The 17,763-nt window shown below is 50.9% G+C and overlaps 3 protein-coding genes across 4 annotated transcripts; 1 reads left to right on the top strand and 2 right to left on the bottom strand.

The window, feature by feature from the left end:
* Positions 1 to 76: 76 nt before the first annotated feature.
* On the bottom strand, positions 77 to 9,182 carry POLDIP2 (DNA polymerase delta interacting protein 2). Of its 2 annotated transcripts, none has more exons than XM_082707208.1 (11): positions 8,926 to 9,182; positions 7,253 to 7,334; positions 5,439 to 5,536; positions 4,649 to 4,745; positions 4,405 to 4,480; positions 4,059 to 4,166; positions 3,468 to 3,604; positions 2,667 to 2,693; positions 2,364 to 2,489; positions 1,074 to 1,153; positions 77 to 539 (listed from the first exon to the last, which is right to left on the bottom strand). In XM_082707208.1, exons 1-11 carry the CDS (start codon positions 9,084 to 9,086, stop codon positions 425 to 427), a joined length of 1,107 nt encoding a protein of 368 aa, XP_082563334.1. In that variant the 5' UTR covers positions 9,087 to 9,182; the 3' UTR covers positions 77 to 424. The 2 variants fall into 2 exon arrangements, with proteins under 2 accessions (XP_082563334.1, XP_082563333.1); XM_082707207.1 differs by having other exon boundaries at positions 1,066 to 1,153; positions 8,926 to 9,169.
* A 41-nt stretch (positions 9,183 to 9,223) lies between these two features.
* On the top strand, positions 9,224 to 14,111 carry VMA12 (vacuolar ATPase assembly factor VMA12). Its single transcript, XM_082707266.1, has 6 exons — positions 9,224 to 9,506; positions 10,987 to 11,060; positions 11,407 to 11,496; positions 11,991 to 12,033; positions 12,243 to 12,355; positions 12,698 to 14,111. Exons 1-6 carry the CDS (start codon positions 9,296 to 9,298, stop codon positions 12,791 to 12,793), a joined length of 627 nt encoding a protein of 208 aa, XP_082563392.1. The 5' UTR covers positions 9,224 to 9,295; the 3' UTR covers positions 12,794 to 14,111.
* Positions 14,112 to 14,781: 670 nt separating this feature from the next.
* Positions 14,782 to 17,547, bottom strand: SEBOX (SEBOX homeobox). Its single transcript, XM_082707270.1, has 3 exons — positions 17,474 to 17,547; positions 17,171 to 17,331; positions 14,782 to 17,031 (listed from the first exon to the last, which is right to left on the bottom strand). Exons 1-3 carry the CDS (start codon positions 17,502 to 17,504, stop codon positions 16,651 to 16,653), a joined length of 573 nt encoding a protein of 190 aa, XP_082563396.1. The 5' UTR covers positions 17,505 to 17,547; the 3' UTR covers positions 14,782 to 16,650.
* Positions 17,548 to 17,763: the final 216 nt, after the last annotated feature.

The raw sequence follows: 17,763 nt of genomic DNA, 5'->3' as shown, positions 1-17,763 counted from the left end.
AAGGACAGCAACCAAGGGCCCCACTCAGTGTCAATGAGGGAGCCTGAGAACCCGGGGGCAGAAATGGCGAGGGTGGCCAAGTGTGCACTGGTTTATTGACCAAACCTCATATTCCAAACAACTTGTGGGACAGGCCAGGAAACCCAGGCCTGTGGCAGCTGAACACAGAATTCCTGGTGGAAAGGTTTACTGGAACACAGTGTAGCCAGGGCTTAACGGGGGAGGCCAGCCTCGGAAGAGTCCTACACAGGTCTTCTGGAGAAAACAATTACACCCACCCGCAGAAAAAGAACCCCCACAACCAAACGGTGCAAACGATAAAAGAGACCCACTGTGGCCCATGGTGGAGAGAGAGTTCTGCAGCAATTATGGGAGAAGAGCTGTTCTTCAGAGGCCAGGCCTAGGTACTCAGGCCTCAGCTGGCCTACCAGTGAAGGCCTGATGGTGGTGTCTTCTCATCTTTATTGCTTTCCAGAGAGAAGGGAGGGATCCGGACATCAAAGTGGGAGCCATCAGGCCTCTCGAAGCGGAACGTGCCCCTGCAGGTCAGAGAGAAGGCAGGTTAGAGGGAGTGACAGCAGAGGCCCTACTGAGGATCACGAGAGCCCTAGGCCCTTGGCTCCAGGACTGAACACAGCAGGATGAGCTCCCCTCAGCCTGGTTCACGTCAAGATAACACTGGTCTACAAACCTGTGAGCCCTTCCTGACCCTACAAGAAAAGAAACACAGCTGCCCTGATTCTGGCCCTTAGATGCACACTCGTAAGCTACCCAACCATACTTTCAGGTTAAGGAGTGAACCACTAGGGGAAAACCAACTACATGGGCAACTCAGTGCCACACCAAACCACCAAACCTCTCAGGCTAAGTCCTCAGTCCATGAAATCACAGGAACTAGAAAACAGAAAAAAATCCAACAAGTCTCCCACAACAATGAATAGCAGAAAAACCCCATCTCGAGATGGAAGCCAGCCCAGAATTAACAGCAAAGTCTGAGCTCCCAAGTTTCTGAGCTGCGGCTGTGTCTGTGGAGTTGGGGCGCCCCGTCTCCCAGCACGTGCTCACCCACTCACCACATGTGCCCGCTGGAAGCTTGCAAGGAGACGTGGCTGCTGTACTGGAACGCAGGCTGCTCCTTCGATAACACAGGTTCCTATAAGGGTTCAGGGAAAATCGGTAAGGCCAGGCCAGCTCCCCATACCCTGGGGTCACATGTCGACTGCCAGTTCATTAGGAGGGTGCCCCTTCTGGCCCCCAATGATGACTGCCTGCCAGTACTCACCCCCCGTCCCCGAAACCAGCCACTGACCTGGGTCTTGCATTCTGATTCTGGGAAAGAGAACCTCAGACTTAACATCTGAGGCCACTGGGCAAAGATGCTAGGCAGAGAACCTCCTCTGTAAACAGCCCTTCCAGAGTCCATTCACTAAGTGCATGGGTGCCAGGCGCTGTGGTGGTGCTCTGCAAACCTTGGCTAACTTAAACCTCCCGGGAATTACGAGGTAATAGGTGTGACTCCCATTCAACAGGAAGAAACAGATTTTTTTGTTAAACTGGCCCAATGTGGGGAATAAACCACAAACAGCTGGCATTCAGAGCCAGACTATCTCACTCCAAAGCCCTGGTCTCACTCAGCATCCCACCCTGCATCCCAAGTCCCTGCTCATGGGGAGAAATACACGTTAAATGTGGTCACTGGCCATTTCTCAGGGCTTCATTTCTCAGGAGACACAGTGGGGTAGTACAGGATTTGCAAAATCCAATCTCTTCGTGGACCAGCAAAGGCAGGTGTATTAAGAGGCAGAGGAGGGGTGCCTGGGTGGCTCAGTGGGTTAAGCCTCTGCCTTAAGCTCAGGCCATGATCTCAGGGTCCTGGGATGGAGCCCTGCATCGGGCTCTCTGCTCGGCAGGGAGCCTGCTTCCCCCCTCTCTCTCTGCCTGCCTCTCTGCCTACTTATGATCTCTCTCCCTCTGTCAAATAAAAAAAAATCTTAAAAAAAAAAAAAAAAAGGGCAGAGGAAAGACAACCAGAAGCAGAGGCTGGGGCCGGTTAGGGGGAGGAGCCCCACACAGAACGGCACAAAAGCTCTGATGTTGGACTCCCCTGGATTCAAATCCAGGTCCTGCCATTATCAAGCACAGGACCAGGGGCCAGTTACTCACTTCACAACCTCTCTCTTCAGCTGTGACTCAGGCTGTAAGAAACCATCTCATGGGGTTGTTGTAAGGTGTCACCTAAAGCAGCCCAAGGCATCCCACAATGAGCCTCTGTCCCCAGCCACAGAGGAGAGGAGAGCAGGCACTGAGCCCCCAGGCCTGCCGGGAAGGACCAGAAGCCGCATTACTGGCCTGATGACGCTCACCCTTCCCACCACGCCTCGGCCTCGCACTGTCTCCAAGGTGCCAGATAAACTGAATATCCTCCAGTGTCGCTCCCGGAGCTGCACCACGTCACTGTCGAGGTTCTCTAAGCGGATACAGTAACGCCACTGTGGAGGGCAGAGGACAGAGTTCACAGCTGACAAAGAACAGACCTACCTGCGCTAGCCTACCTGGAATTCTACGAAAGCAAAAGACAACCAAAATAGATATCTGCAGTACACATACCCCTCCCACCAGAGCCAAACTGTCCCCCTCCCAGCCCATCTACCCAGGTTCACACTCACCCAGTAGACATGGGAATTCTGGGCTTCCTGGGGGGGGAAAAAAAACGAATTTGAGTCCCAGACGGCAGGACCAAGTCTGTTCCAATCAAGAGCTCTCCAACTGAGGAGGTATATTCCAAGAAGGTTGCAGAGACAAAACAATGCTGTGAATGTCTGTGGGATGGTGACTGGACTACAGCCAACAAGCCCCAAAGGAGGCAGCCTCCCCTGGCCTGGTCCCTGGCCTCCTTCCTCCTCCTTGATCACCAACAGAGCTGGGTGCCAATGGACGTCAGCCACAGGGCCCTTCCCCTTCTCACCAGTCTTCCAGCCAGCTGCTGCCCCCCACCCCTGCAATCATGGCTGTCCCAGGCCATGGCCCTCCTCGGCCCTTCCATAGCCCAACACTGTGACAACACTTGATGGGTTCTGTGCTAACCTCTCCCACTACCATGGGCTCCTGAAAGGCAGGGACGGGGTTTCATGTTTACTAGAGGCTCAAAGAGCTCAACAAACATCTGACTAACGCATACCGAGTGTGAACATTAGCCTGTACTGATTTAAACAAGTACGTGTATGTTCTTCATGAACAGGAAGACTTTGAACCAGAAAGAAGAAAGAGTCAGCCTGGAGGACTCTGTCCCAGAACTTGAGGGTCTTGCTGCTCTAGATCCCGAGAGTCTGCCCAGTATGTCCGGCAATTGGAAGCAGAACCACTAGGCACATGGTTTAAATGTGGAACCCACTCCAAAGTCACACTGGGGATACCAGAGAAAATCTGGGGGCCCACCATGAGGGAAGGCACCCAGGCCAGATACACACCCTCATGCCCATGTAGAAGGGGATGACGGTGACACGGATGTTCTCAGTTGTTTCCCGGTGGACATCAGAGAGCTCCAGCCAGGGGTGATTCTTCTCTTGCCAGGCCCGGAGCGTCTCCCGGGCCACAAAAGGGGGTGCTGGGGCAGAGAAGATGAGTTAGTTCCAGGCCAGAGTCCAGGGTGTTCTCCAACTGCCCCTCTTGGGGAAAACTCTTCCAAGTGAGGGCCCAGGGAAATAAGGTACCCAAACTGCAAGCAAAAGCAGTCTGGAAGAAGGCACAAGGCCACCAAGAATAAGCCCTGAGGCATTATGGGACATCCTGGGAAGAGAGACGGGCTGGGAGTGAGGAGCCCAGGTCTTCAGACCCTACTGTAACCCTGACCTTGTGACTCACTAGCAACCTTGAGTCCCTTCTTCTCATCCCTGAGCCTCAGGTTCCATATCTATTAGGAAGAGACAACAGCCATCTGCCTGACAGATCTAATGGGAGGCTAAATAAGGTTGTGGATATACAGTTTTGAAGCTACTTGTGTGATGCCGTCTTTGAAGAAGGGCCCTCCCATTCCAGCTTCCCTTCTTGAGATAGCTCACATTTTGTCTGGTCATACAGAAGAAATCTTTCAAACAGCTCATGCTGGATGGGAACCTGATCTGTGGAGGTATAGGGGAGGATGTCTTCATGGCTGACATAGTCCAGGCCTGGCACAGAGAGAAAAAAGAAACAGTGAAACTCACACAGGAAAAGAGAGGAACAAGACTGAGAAGAAACACAATGCTGGCCTTGTCTCCAAGTGGGACAAGATTGGCACCACTGCTCTCAGCTTCTATAATCCCTCCTAGCAGATTAAAGGACATCGGAAAGGCATCAGAGTCTTCTCACTAAGACACACCAGGCCTCTCACCAACAGGCATACTCAGATACATGTTCACTACTCACCTGGGATGGCATAGAGGGCCCGGCTATCATCATGGTTAGCCAAGAAAGTCACAGCTTCTGTCTGAGATCTCTGAGACTAAGAAAAGAAGCGAGTCAGACTTTCTTAGTCACAATCCAGTCCTGAGAACTTGGGGCCCAGTATTGATCTGGGCTCTCTTTGACCCTTCTCCCTCCCTCTGTCTCTACCAGGTTTAGGCCTTTCCCAGGGAGAGAAACCCCAGGCCCAGCCACCTTGCTTACTTACTATATGTGGACAGTCTCGGGCATCAATCAGCACCTGATAGTAAGTGTGAGTTTTGCCTTTCACCTCCTTAGAGCCATGGCCTGCAGGATTCTCTGCTCTAGAGGGTAGGGGAAGAAGCCCAAGATCACCCCAAGAGAAACAGAAGTGGTGCCTGCCCTAGCTCCCTACCACCTCCTTACCTAAATGGACTAGTTAGTGCCTGATCTGAAGGGGTTTTGGCGTCAGCTGGGTACCTGCTCAGCAACATCCAGGCCCAGCCCCTCCGCAGTCAGAATGTGGAGGACCCATGGCAGAGAGTCTCTATTTGTCTTAGTCTCTGGCTGCTTCTTGGAAGGAGGGGACCACGCTGAGAAAATCAAATTGCTGGTTCTATCCTGAAGCCCTGAGTACCCCCACTCTTCTCACATCCCTGGGGTGGTCTGTGATTATTTAATGGAACTAGGCCTTTTCTTTTTTAATGTACTCTAATGATAAGAGACAGAAAGACAGATTCTAACTGAACATCAGAAAATGAAGGAAATTAGTCCCTCAATGCCTTCTGGGCTACTTATAATGCAAATAGAGAACAGCTTGGGAAGGCATCCTGAGGAGGCCTAAAGGGACCCTCTGGCTTCAGACTGTCCCTGGCACTCAGCACTTTTGTCTCCATGGTGTCCAGGAAGTACTCTGGGACTGTTCCAATGGCCCAGGAGGATGTTCAGTTCTCCCCTGGGACCCCAATTATGTACATCAGCCATGAGTCAGGCCTCCTCCTGAGGGGACCATGAGGCACAGTGACAGGGGTACTTACTTTTCTGGAGCTGTAGAAGCCACATCCCGGTCATACAGTCTGGCCTGCCAGGGAAACAGGACAACACCTCGGTAGCCAAAAACACTATGAAGGAAGAGCTAGGAGGAAAGAGAGCCTCAGTGGGTATGTGATCCACAAGTCTTTTTTTTTCTTTTCTTTTCTTTTTTTAAGATTTTATTTATTTATTTAACAGAGATCACAAGTAGGCAGAGAGGCAGACAGAGAGAGTGGGGGAAGCAGGCTGCCTGCCTAGCAGAGAGTCCAATGCGGGGCTCAATCCCAGGACCCTGGGATCATGACCTGAGCCAAAAGCAGAGGCTTTAACCCACTGAGCCACTCAGGCGCCCCCCCACAAGTCTTTCCAGGTGGGACTCAGACCACTAAGCAGCACAGGTAGCTGGCAACCGCAGCACAAGGTCCTGCCGATCTTTCCCTTGAACTCCATGATCCACCCCCACCAGCTTCAGAATACTCTTGTCCCCCCTTCACTGGGCTGACTTCTGCTGATCCCTTAGATGATAGCCTAAAGCTCTAGTAAGACTTCCCTGATCTCCCCTCAACTCAGCACAGTGTATAACCACTGACCCCATAATTCCTTTCTAGACTGCCAACTCTACGAAGGCATTGCTTTTTTTCTTTCCTTTTTTTTTTTTTTAAGATTTTATTTATTTGACAGACAGAGATCACAAGTAGGCAGAGAGGCAGGCAGAGAGAGAGGGGGAAGCAGGCTCCCCGCTGAGCAGAGAGCCCGATTTGGGACTTGATCCCAGGACCCTGAGATCACGACCTAAGCCGAAGGCAGAGGCTTTAACCCACTGAGCCACCCAGGTGCCCCAGGCATTGCTTTTTTTTTTTTTTTTTAAGATTTTATTTATTTATTTGACAGAGATCACAAGTAGATGGAGAGAGAGGCAGGCAGAGAAAGAGAGAGAGGGAAGCAGGCTTCCTGCTGAGCAGAGAGCCCGATATGGGACTTGATCCCAGGACCCTGAGATCGTGACCTGAGCCCAAGGCAGCGGCTTAACCCACTGAGCCACCCAGGCGCCCCCAGGCATTGCTTTTTGATTCAGGTCCAACACACAACATCAGGTCTATTGCAGGATGGCAAGAAAAGGGGAGTGGGAAGTCAAATAAACAAAAAGTCCTTACTTACAAGGTGCCTAAAACTATCAGTGCATCTGGCACAAAACTGATACAAAAACTCTGCACCCACAACTTATATTACACTGCAATCAGTTCAACCATGACAAAGTATCAAAGGTTTGCTTTTCTTTCTTTTTTTCTTTCTCTCTCTCTCTCTCTCTCTCTCTCTCGTTTTCTCTTTAGCAAGAGAGGAAGGGGAGAGAAAGGGAAAAGGAGAGAGAGAATCCTAAGCAGTCTTCTCACCCAACAGGTAGCCAGATGCAGGGCTCTATCCCAGGACCCTGGGATCATGACCTGAGCCCAAACCAAGAATCAGCCACTGAAACTTCTGAGCCTCCCAGATGGCCCCAAAGGTTTCCTTTTCTGAAAGCTCCCTCCACTGGCTTCCTACCTTCCAGAAACTTATAGGACTCTTCAGCAACCTGGCCCTCTCCCCACTTTGGTCCAAATTATCTCTGTCCACACTAACTTGGAAAGGGAACCCACTGACACATGAAAAGGATTCACAACCAGGAAAACAGAAACAGTATCTTAACAAGTTTGTGATTCTGCTCTGGCACAAAACACCAAGGCAGAAAACTGTAACATTCGGGTCTAGGACCAAAACTAACACTTTCAGAAGCAGGACACACCTTGAAAACAAATATAAGATGACCCAGCCCAGCACTCACCTGTCCAGTCTCGTATTTTCCATTCTGTTTTGGCACCTCAAATACACCAACCGTCTCCAAAACTTTGCCCTCTGGTCGGTTCCTGGTTAGGAAAGAAAAGAACAAGCAACTGAAAAGAAAAGCTGAGAAGGAAAGGTACCTACACCATCAGAATAAGCTTCTAGGACACTGGGGGGGCAGGCAGTGAGAGCAGAGAAGGGTCAAAGCAGTGAGGGGGGTGGCAGTGAAGCAGATAAGGGTCCTCCCAAACCACCACTCCAGATTCTGCCTTTCGTCCTTGGAGATCCAGCCACAGGCCCTGCCTCAGTTTCTCTGTTAGGTCTGACTGCTCCCAGATCACTTCCTCCTCTCTTCAGTCTCAGCATTCCTCGTATCATGCCCTTGCACCCTGCTTATTTATACCCCTTGCCTCTGTTTCTTCCCTGACCCATCCTCCTGTCCTCCCACAGCAATTTTTTTTAAAGATTTTATTTATTTATTTGACAGACAGAGATCATAAGTAGGCAGAGAGGCAGGCAGAGGGGGGGTTGGGAAGCAGGCTCCCTGCTGAGCAGAGAACCTGATGTGGGGCTCGATCCCAGGACCCTGGGATCATGACCTGAGCCAAAGGCAGAGGCTTTAACCCACTGAGATACCCAGGCGTGCCTCTCGCACAGCATTTTAACCGCCTTTCCCACCTTGCATTTCTGTTGTTTGTGCCCAGCTCTTATCTCCACTAGAGACTTTAGGTTCCCTGAGAGCAATGCCTGTGTCTGATTAGCTGCGTTCCCCCTCAGAGCCCAGTGTGTGAAACATTTGTTTTATAATTCCAGCTCTGTCTACCCTCCCCGCAAAACTGCAGCCTTTACCCTACCCTTGAACAGTTTAGCCATCATCTCCAGATGTCCTACCACACTCACTGCATTGCACCTAGTAGTCTCTCAATCTAGTTTTTGTTCAGACTCACATCACATTTCACAGGGGTCTTACACTGCAAATATTTATCATCTCTCCCCAATACCAGTGTCTGATTTCAGCCACCAAAAAGTCAGCTCTCTCTGGTCTCTCTGGACAGGGCTGCTTTTTCTAAGAGTCCTTCAAAGACCTACTATTCTTAACGTTTTGGGGATGTGAACCTTATGCTTCCTCTCACTTGATCCTCCAGCCCCAAACTGACCTGCCTGTCCCATCGCTAGAGACAATGCTCACACCATTCCCCATGGCCTCAAGCCCCCTCGCCAAGTCACAGAGAAAGAACCAATCTCCCCAAGGTCACGCCAAAACCCGGAACCCACGCAGGGCTCATTCTCAAGAGTCCGGTTTCCCACTTCGAGCATCCTTCTGAGGGAGGCTTTGTCCCAATCCGGGGCTGAGGGTTCAAGTCAGGAGCCCTGGGGTTTAATTAAAAGGCTGCTGTAACAACAGCGCTCGAGATCTCCACTTGGGAAGGTAAAATTCGCTCCGAGAGGGTTACTACTCCCCCTCAGAGCCAGTACTGCGTAACCCAGGGCTCTGGACCGCGCTCCCTTCTCTGCTCCTGGTACACATCCCAGGCAGGGCAGGTCGGCTCCCGGCCGGGACCCTCTCCCGGGTCGAACTTCAATCACCCTCGGCCGGTCCGGCCTCCTGGCCTCCTCCCTGGCCGAAACACGCTCCCTGGGCTCCACGTACGGGCCCCGCGCTCCGTCCCTCACCGGGACGAGAGGTGCCTCCGCGTCGTCGTGGTCGCCGCTGGTGGGAAGGCCCCAGCTCCACCTGCCGAACAGAGCGGCCTCGGCCCTCGGGCCCCGGTTAGCGAGCGGGACCACCAGCGGCTGCCCACCGCCAGGGCTCGCCGGGCCACACAGCCCGCCATGTCCCGCCCGAGCGCCTGCTCGGCTGCTGACACTGGGCCCAACCTGCGGCCGGAGGCGTTCTGCCCCCGCCCCACACTGCCCCGCGCCGCGTCCCCGCCCCCTTGGCCCTCTGCCCCGCCTCATCCCGCCCCGCAACCTCCATGCTCCTTCCGGTGAGCGATGAGCGGAAGTCCCTGCTCCCGGTCACCTGACCCGAGGTCAGCCAGACATGGCGTCTTGCTTGCTGGCCGGTGAGCGACTGGTTCGCGCTTTGGGCCCCGGTGGGGAGCTGGAGCCAGAGCAGCTGCCCCGGAAGCTGCGGGCAGAACTTGAAGCTGCGCTAGGGAAGAAACACAAGGACGGTGATTTTTCCAGTGGCCCCGCGCGCCTGGTTTCCTTCCGACTGATCCGAGATCTGCATCAGTATCTGAGAGAGAGTGGTGAGCTGCAGTCTCCAGCCCGGACTCGCCCCCCTTTTTCCAGAGTCTTTTCCTTCTTGACTCTTTTCCCCCCTCTGCCATTGTTATGAGAGGGGAAAAAAAATCCATCACTCTTCACCCGCGGAACAGTCATCTAGCTAACCCAAGAGTCACCTCATAAACCGTAGGACAACCCGCTCCCTTAAACAGCTTCCATGAGGATTTCTTGTGGGTGGCAAATTTTACGTGTGCAGTTTCTACTCTCTTGAGAGTCTCTTCTTCAATACCAGCCCCCCTTAGGGCCTCCTGACCTTTGAGGAAGTCCAGTTCTAACCCAGTACACCGCACACAAGTTCAATTTTTTCCTTTTAAGCTACACTGGAAAACAACTTAGGATAGTGAGCTTGTCCTGTTTGGGTATTTGGATTTCTTTTCATCTGATAGCGTCTTTCTCCACCCCCCACCCCCCAACATAGAACGATGGAAAGCTATGTTGAAAGATCTGAACTGGGAGTAGCAGCTGAGTTCTAGTCCTAGCTCTGCAGCAAACTTCCCTTGGAGAAGTCGTTTCTCTTCCTTGGGTCTCAGTTCCCCTCACTGTGAGGGGAGGGACTAGGACAAACTGGCCTGAAAGGTCTTTTGTCAGAATTAACACAGTCTACCCAGAAGTACAAAGGGTAGACTGCTCAACTGCTAGAACTATTAGAACTAAAAAATACCTTTTTTGGGCACCTGCGTGACTTAGTGTGTTGAGCCACTGCCTTCTGCTCAGGTCATGATCTCAGGGTCCTGGGATCGAGCCCCGCATGGGGCTCTTTGCTCAGCAGGGAGCCTTTTTCCCCCTCTCTCTATTCCTGCCTCTCTGCCTACTTGTAATTCCTCTCTCTGTCAAATAAATAAAATCTTTAAAAAATAAAAATAAAAAGTACCTTATATATCATCTAGTACACATTTTTTAAGTATTTAGCATCACCGTGACTTAAACCTATTTAGGGCAGTTGTATTGTGGCTGCAGCGTGACTTAATCTGAACGCAAATATAAGTGGCTTATTGTTAGCTGTGACTTTGGCGAAATAACTGAGAGCTGACACTTAGGTATGCATACCAGGAGATTTTTGTGTGGAATTGTCCTCGATTCTTCTCAATTGAAAATGATCTTGGAGATGAATTGAAATAGGGGTGGCCATGTTTTATTTTGGTATTAAAAAATAGAAGGGCCAGACCCTTTTTTTTTTAAAAGATTTTATTTATTTATTTGACAGAGATCACAAGCAGGCAGAGAGGCAGGCAGAGAGAGAGAGAGGAGGAAGCAGGCTCCCCGCCAAGCAGAGAGCCCGATGTGGGGCTCGATCCCAGGACCCTGGGATCATGACCTGAGCCGAAGGCAGAGGCTTTAACCCACTGAGCCACCCAGACGCCCCTGGCCAGACTCTTTTCTGATCTTAATCCTTCAACCTCAATTCTATGCATCATTATGTTTGTAAAAATCTTTTCTTCCCAGGTTCCACACTATACCTTCATGAGCTCCTAGAAGGCAGTGAAATCTATCTCCCAGAGGTGGTGAAGCCTCCCAGGGTATGTAACAGATTTATTTGTGGAAGTGGTGTTGGCTGAATTGGACTTATGATACATTCAGATTTATGAGTCAACCTCTAAGCTCAAAAATTTGTCTTTTAAATCCTTGAGAGCTGGGATGGGGGAACCAGATATTGTCCTCCCTGCTTGACAGCTTGGAAAACAGATCTGCAAAAAACAAACAAACAAACAAACAAAAAAAAACAGTTTCCAAAGCAGTGGAGGCATAACTAGTACATGGGTCTCTTAGCACCCTTAGGAGTGCTTTGCCTCCTGAAACCAATGATTGTAACATGGCTTTCTAGTAAGCTGGGGATATCCTTCTCATTTGATTTTTCTGCCTCAGAACCCAGAGCTAGTTGCCCGTTTGGAGAAGATTAAGATACAGCTGGCCAATGAGGAATATAAGCGGATCACATACAACGTCACCTGTAAGGTAAGGGCTTGCTCCTCAATACAAGGACTGAGTAGCTTCTGAAAGCAGACCTCTGTGCTGGGAAGAAGTACAGAGGGGGGAAAAAAACATCGTGGAAGCTTGGTTTTTATACTAGTCAGGGTCCGCAGAAGCTCTGTGCTGCATACAAACCTAATACAATTCCCAGCTCATTTACTGAGACTCTGAGCTCAGACGGTGACAGATTCTTAAAAGTTGGAGAGGTGGAGTTAGGCCTTGGAGCCTTTCTTCTGATAGGACTCCTATTCTGTGGCATGCTCCCACCCTGGTTACTGGGAACCTATGTCCTTTTTCTGAAATGCTTGATCTGTAGTTCAGGAAAAAATCCATCTGGTTCTGACAACAGAATCCATGGAGAAGGCAGACTTAATATGTTGGGAAATAAAGAGAGCAGAGCCCAGACTGACAATTAGTTACTCTCTGGGCTGCCTCTGAGCTGCATCCATTTGGAATCATTTGTGTTTTCTTTTTCCCAGGATTCAAGACATGGTGGGACTCTTAGTGAACTGGGAAAGCAAGGTGAGAGGTGCTGGGAAATCACACTGCTGAAGCCTGGGACGGGTTGGTCATGGCACTTCTTCCCACCCCAGGGCTCTGGGTTTAAGCCTGAGCTATTCAGGCTTGCCATTTGAAGGAGACCCAGTTGATGGGGGGAGGCACCCCAGAGACAAGAGGGCCTTGTGGAGGATGCTGACATAAACGTTTCTTCCCTGGGTTCTTCCCCAAAGTGAGGTCAGTGAAAGCTCTGGTCATCACCATCTTCAACTTTATTGTCACGGTAGCAGCTGCCTTCGTCTGTACTTACCTTGGAAGCCAGTACATCTTCACAGAAATGGCCTCAGTAAGTAAGCACTGGGCAAGGCAGGGTGTCCCAGGTGGGAGTGTTGGTGGGAGAGAGAGAATGTATGTGAAGGTGCCTTGAACAAGTTAGGCATTAGACAAGCATTTATTTAGTAAACAAGAGGAGCATTTGAACTATCCAGCATTCATGGGAGTACATAATAACCTCAAGAGAATCCAGATTCTCTCTTCTTCCCTTCCCCCAACCTGTGGTCTGGGTTTTCCCCCTCTCTCCAATCTCCTCCCCCACCCCCCACCCCCCGCCATCTTTACTAGAGGCCCTGGAGGCTGCAGAGCTGGATGCTGGCCTGTATCCCCTAAGCCTGGTTCTTTCTCTCCCCAGCGGGTACTAGCTGCCTTGATCGTGGCCTCTGTGGTGGGCCTGGCCGAGCTTTATGTCATGGTGCGGGCAATGGAAGGCGAGTTGGGAGAGCTTTAACCCGAGGGTTCATCATCAAAGTCTGGAGCCGGTTTTGGGAGACTCCAAGCTCCCAGCTGCCTATCACTGACTCAGTCCACCTGTCAGGCCCTTTGTCTACAGCTCTGGTTAGTCAGAGGGCCAAGCCAAGGCCACATGCTGTTCGTGCCAGAGCCCCAACCTCTGTCAGTTTCCAGAGAGGCAGTAAAGGAGAGTCAGAGGACAACTGAAAAGAACTGGTCTTTCAGTTCCTTCTCCTGAACCCAGTGCCTGTCTGCGTTCTATAGTCCATCTGGGCCCTCCCAAGGCTGGGTTTTTCCCCATCAGGAGTAAATAGAATCCAGGTCTTCCCAGAAGTGGACCACACTGCCTTGAACTTCCCCAAGTGTACAAATTGATGGTCCCCCTTGCTCCACACACCCTTGAGGCAGACCTGTAATTTAGATCAGTAACCTCCAAAACAGAAAGGATTGCCTTTCTAGAAGCCAGTTTGTGTCAGAAGAGGAGCTAATCACAGGACATCAAATGAGAGAAAGACAGGTTGGTACAGGATACTGAAATTGGGAGCTAGGCAGCTACCTTTCCAGAATCTTAGTTTCAGTCTTCATCCTCTGCTCACCTTTTTCAGATTTTCTGTGTGTTTCTGCCTGTCTCTACCACTCACCAGCCCTCCTTAAACTGCCCACCTTTCCATCACCCTTTGCTCTGCCTCCGAAAATGAAAACAATTCAGATGGCAAAATAGTGTGTGTGCTTTTAATTGAAAATCTCTTGTGCTGGTGTGTGTTGGTGGCAAGAATATTCCTACTGTAGATTGTCTCAGCTAATACAGGGAGACGTTCTTTGTAGATAGGGACTGTTTCCAGATTTGACTGTATATGTGGACATGAATAACCATACACATAAATACATAAACATAACATGTTATGAATATGTGTACATGTTATTGTATGTAAGCCTAATGGAGGTTATTTTATGTAGATTCTTAAAATGTCAGAGTTTGGAGAAGTGTGGAAAGTAGATTGTAAGTGTGCACAGTTGAGCAGTTGCTTTACGTGATTACTCTTGGTCTTCATAACAATCCTGGAGATTGGAAGAGGAAACGGCTTTAGGTCCCTTTTCCCCGAAGACAGAACTGAGGCTGAGAGAGATCAGTGACCAGCTGTGGTCCTTCCTCTGTGAAATGGAGCCAAAGACTGCTAAGTGGTGTTGAAGTACCCGTGTAATGTTAAACTTCCAAGAACTTAAATTAGTGGTGTACAGATAGAATCTGTGTAAAGGTCCTTAGAAACTGTCAGTAATAGCTTTTTGTCCAATAAATATTTATTGTATCCATTGTATTCTTACTTCAGATCTTGTCACAACACAGAAGCCCAAAGATTGCTTAGTTCTGATCATTGTTCAGGTTCTGTTCGTATTCTTAGTATATGTGCTGTCGAAGCAAGCACAGTTCAAGATCTGTTCCTAATGGTATGTCCCTTTCCTTTTGTGCACACTGTGAGCTCCTGTGGCCTTTTTCCAGCCCCCCCAGGATATACTTCTGTTCTTGGAAATTATACACTCATGGGGCACCTGGGTGGCTCAGTCAGTTAAGCATCCAACTTGTGATTTTGGTTCAGCCCACAATCTCATGGGTTGTGATATTGAGCCTCGCATTGGGCTCTGAACTCATTGGGACGCCTGCTTGAATATCTGTCCCTCCCTTTCTGTCTCTCTTTAAAATAAATAAATAAATGGGGGGGGGGGTGTTTGTTTTTTTAAAGAAGGAAAGAAATTACACGCTCATTGGTTCAGTAGACATTTGCTTTCCAGGTTTGCTAGTTTCTACTTAATACATAGCCCGTCCCAGCTTCACCAGTTGGTACATGAGAGAGAGGGAAGGTTTCCTTCCTCTTGTTCCACCACAGATGACTTCATTGAGAAATCTTAGAATTTCTGTTGTTGGTTGAAAGAAATGTCAACAACGTTTCTAGCAACCCAGATCACTTAAGACTGAGTTTAAAAGCTACACTGAATGTTTGTGGAGATTCGTGGCTATCCTACTTGTGCTGAATTCTGCTGGCCAGGTAGCCTGTGGGCCAGCATAGCCTTCAGTGTTCAACCTCCCACCCCCCACCCCAGGTACCTGGATTGAAAGGTTGGAAGGCTTGTAAATGTTAGATGAAGGGCAGGCCCCCTCAAACAGCTTCTAACCCAGAGCGTCATCTCACACTGAGATTGGGTCATTCCACACATACACCCCTTTCACCAGAATGGGGGCCTTACCTGAACCCAAGCCTCTCCTCCCAAGTTTAACAGGCTCTGTAGCCTCGAACACTTATGGAGTGCTCCTTTATGAGCCATGGTACTATGCTAGCTGCTGGGAATCAAGAGGTAAAAGACCTAGTTCCTGCCTAGGAAATCTTCACTGTGCAAAGTTTTCCATGTACAGGGACAGAGCTGGAGATAGCAGTTGGGTGGCCTGTCCTCTGGGTCTCATCACAGAGAAGAGAACTCTCTGCTCTAGGCCACTTCCTCCCTCTCTTACCGCCCACAGTGCGGTCTGGACATAGGGCTTCCCAGGGCAAAAGGGAGTGCTTGGCAGGAGGCCAGGGGAACAAGAAGTTTGGGGTCTTCCCAGTTTCTCCTCATCTGCCGTATGGAGAGGGAAGGTTGAATTGAGAGCTTTTACAATGCATCAACCAGACGAAGCCCTTCACTTAACATTATTGCTTCTCGTTCCCCCAAATTGAGAGAAGACAAGTATTATCACCTCCCATTTTGCAGGCTCAGAGACTTTCAGAGAATTGCAAGGTTACATAGCAGAGTCAGGATTTGAATCCAGCCCAGACTGATGGCAAACTTGTGCTTTTCTGGAGCAGAGCAGCTCCAGGAGTAGAGGCAGCTGGAGCGTCCTGGAAGCAGTGGGAGCGGGAGCAGAAGGTGCTAGCCGAGGCTCCCATCTCCCTAGGGTCTGTCAGCCAGAGCCCTAAGCCCTTCAATTAACCATTCCTCTACCTAATCCCACTGGAAGCCTGGGGAATGTCCCCCACCCAGGACCTGTGTGGAACCTGGCCCTATTTAGGGATTAGGTGATGGAGATACATTTCAAAAGCAAACAGCGCTTGTCCCCATTCGTTTGCAGCACACAACAATCCAGATTAAGGTATAGAGTTTGGGTTTTATTTGGAGATTAGTTGGCATTACAGCTGACGGTGATATGAAAACCCAGTGTTGCCTGCACGCACTCCCCCACCCCCTGCTAAATCTGTCAGGTTGTCTCCACAGCCTCAGGTCACAGGGCAGCCAATCTGATCTTTGTGAAAATTAAATGAACATAAGCCCCGGGCTCCTCTTTCTACTTCATGACTTTAATATCACTTCCTCCAGATCCATGGTTCTGATTATTATGTCCAGGTGGTGGTAGGTCAGAAGAGGGGGCCCTGGTTCCCAGCAGCCTGAAATTAGTCTCAGTGCTCTCCTCGCCTAACTCACTTAGCATTTAGCTAGCTAATGGCCTGAAAGTGAGGGCCGGCTGCCCATTTTTTGGAGGGAGGAGGTGGTGTCCCCTGGGGCGAGAAGAATTGAGGGCCCTGCCTGGCTCCTGAAAGGTGGAAAACCTAGCCCTTACCTCATCTCTCTGAAGGGACCTCCCGCCATGGCAATGGGCACAGGCTCCAGGAGGGGCAGAGTGCTGGGGAGCAGGAGCCAGGCCCTGGTGACTCTGGGCTGGACAGGATGACAGTCAGAGGGAGGGATGCCTGCACTAACCTTCCTTCTGATAAGAAAACTCCCTTGTGTAAAAGGAGGGGTGAGGGATCCACATCTGTTATGTTCAGTCCTAAGGGGCAGGGTGGGCTGTGGAGCCAGAGGAGTGATATCAAAAGTTCTAGACTTCATTTAGGAGTGGTCCAGGTTGGTGACAATGGCAGAGGTATAGATGAGGTCAGATAAGCTGCCCAGTGAGGTCTGTGGAGTGGCTCGCTCTGAAGAAAGGTGGACCCCTGAAGTCCCAGCTGGTCCCCATGGGGCTACAGCTTTAGCCCCTGTCCACCCCGGTCCTGGACCCAAACCAGGAGCTGGGCCGGAAGCATGTCGACCCATTGAGGCACACTGGGGTGTGCTGTTGGAAGGTGGAAGCTGGACTAGTGTTCGGGGCTCCCGGGCCTGCTGGAGGGTGTCCGGAAGAGGACGGGCTCTCTGGGTGTGCTCGGGCCTGGGGCTTAGGCCTCCTGCCTTCCTGTTCTTGATTCTCTTGGCCCGGCGATTCTGGAACCACACCTGATAAGGGAAAAAAAGAATCTCTTCTGGCACCAGCTCCCCTCCCCCAGCTACAGGGAAAGCAAAATGTGGAGACAGGATACCCAGAGAAAAGGGACTGTGCGAAAGTACCCCCACCCTCAGAGGGGTCACTGCTCACCTGTATCCTGGCCTCAGGAAGGCAGGTGACCCGAGCCAGGTGCTCGCGCATGCTGATGTCAGGGTAGGGCCATGCTGCAAACACCCGCTCCAGTTCCAGCAGCTGCCCCCTGCTGAAGGTGGTCCGCTTTCTCCGGTGAGAACCCAACCCACTGGTATGGCCTGTGGGCCGGAGTAGGAGTCAAGCCAGGACCCTTTACAAGAGCCTCCATCCCAGCCTCAAGACCCTCAGCAGACCCTGAAGTCCCTTCACCACTTCCTCATTTTGACGTTCCCCCAGCCTACCCTTTCCCCAGCAGATCACCTGTTGCGGGTGCATCCGCAGGGCTGGCCATGGAGCTGGCAGAGAATGAGGAGCCAGAAGGCCATGCCAAGGCTGTGCCCACACCACACCCCTCCTCCTGGGGTTTTATCCTGCTCAGAGGACCAGCCCCGCCTCCAGGAGGGGAGAGGTTTCCTGTCCAGCTTGAGAGGAGCAGAGCTGTCCCAGAGGAAAGAAGGGAGGGCAGGGGCCATGTTGGGGCTTGTGTGGGTCTAGGGGCGGGAGGCAAAACTGGTGGCCTCTGCTCCTTAAGGGTTCATGAAGGAAGCCCG

Source organism: Mustela nivalis (genome assembly GCF_964662115.1).
Source record: "Mustela nivalis genome assembly, chromosome: 17".
Taxonomy (NCBI): Eukaryota; Metazoa; Chordata; class Mammalia; order Carnivora; family Mustelidae; genus Mustela; species Mustela nivalis.
The sequence above is the reverse complement of the archived record's forward strand: the minus strand, read 5'-3'. Positions and strand labels throughout refer to the sequence as shown.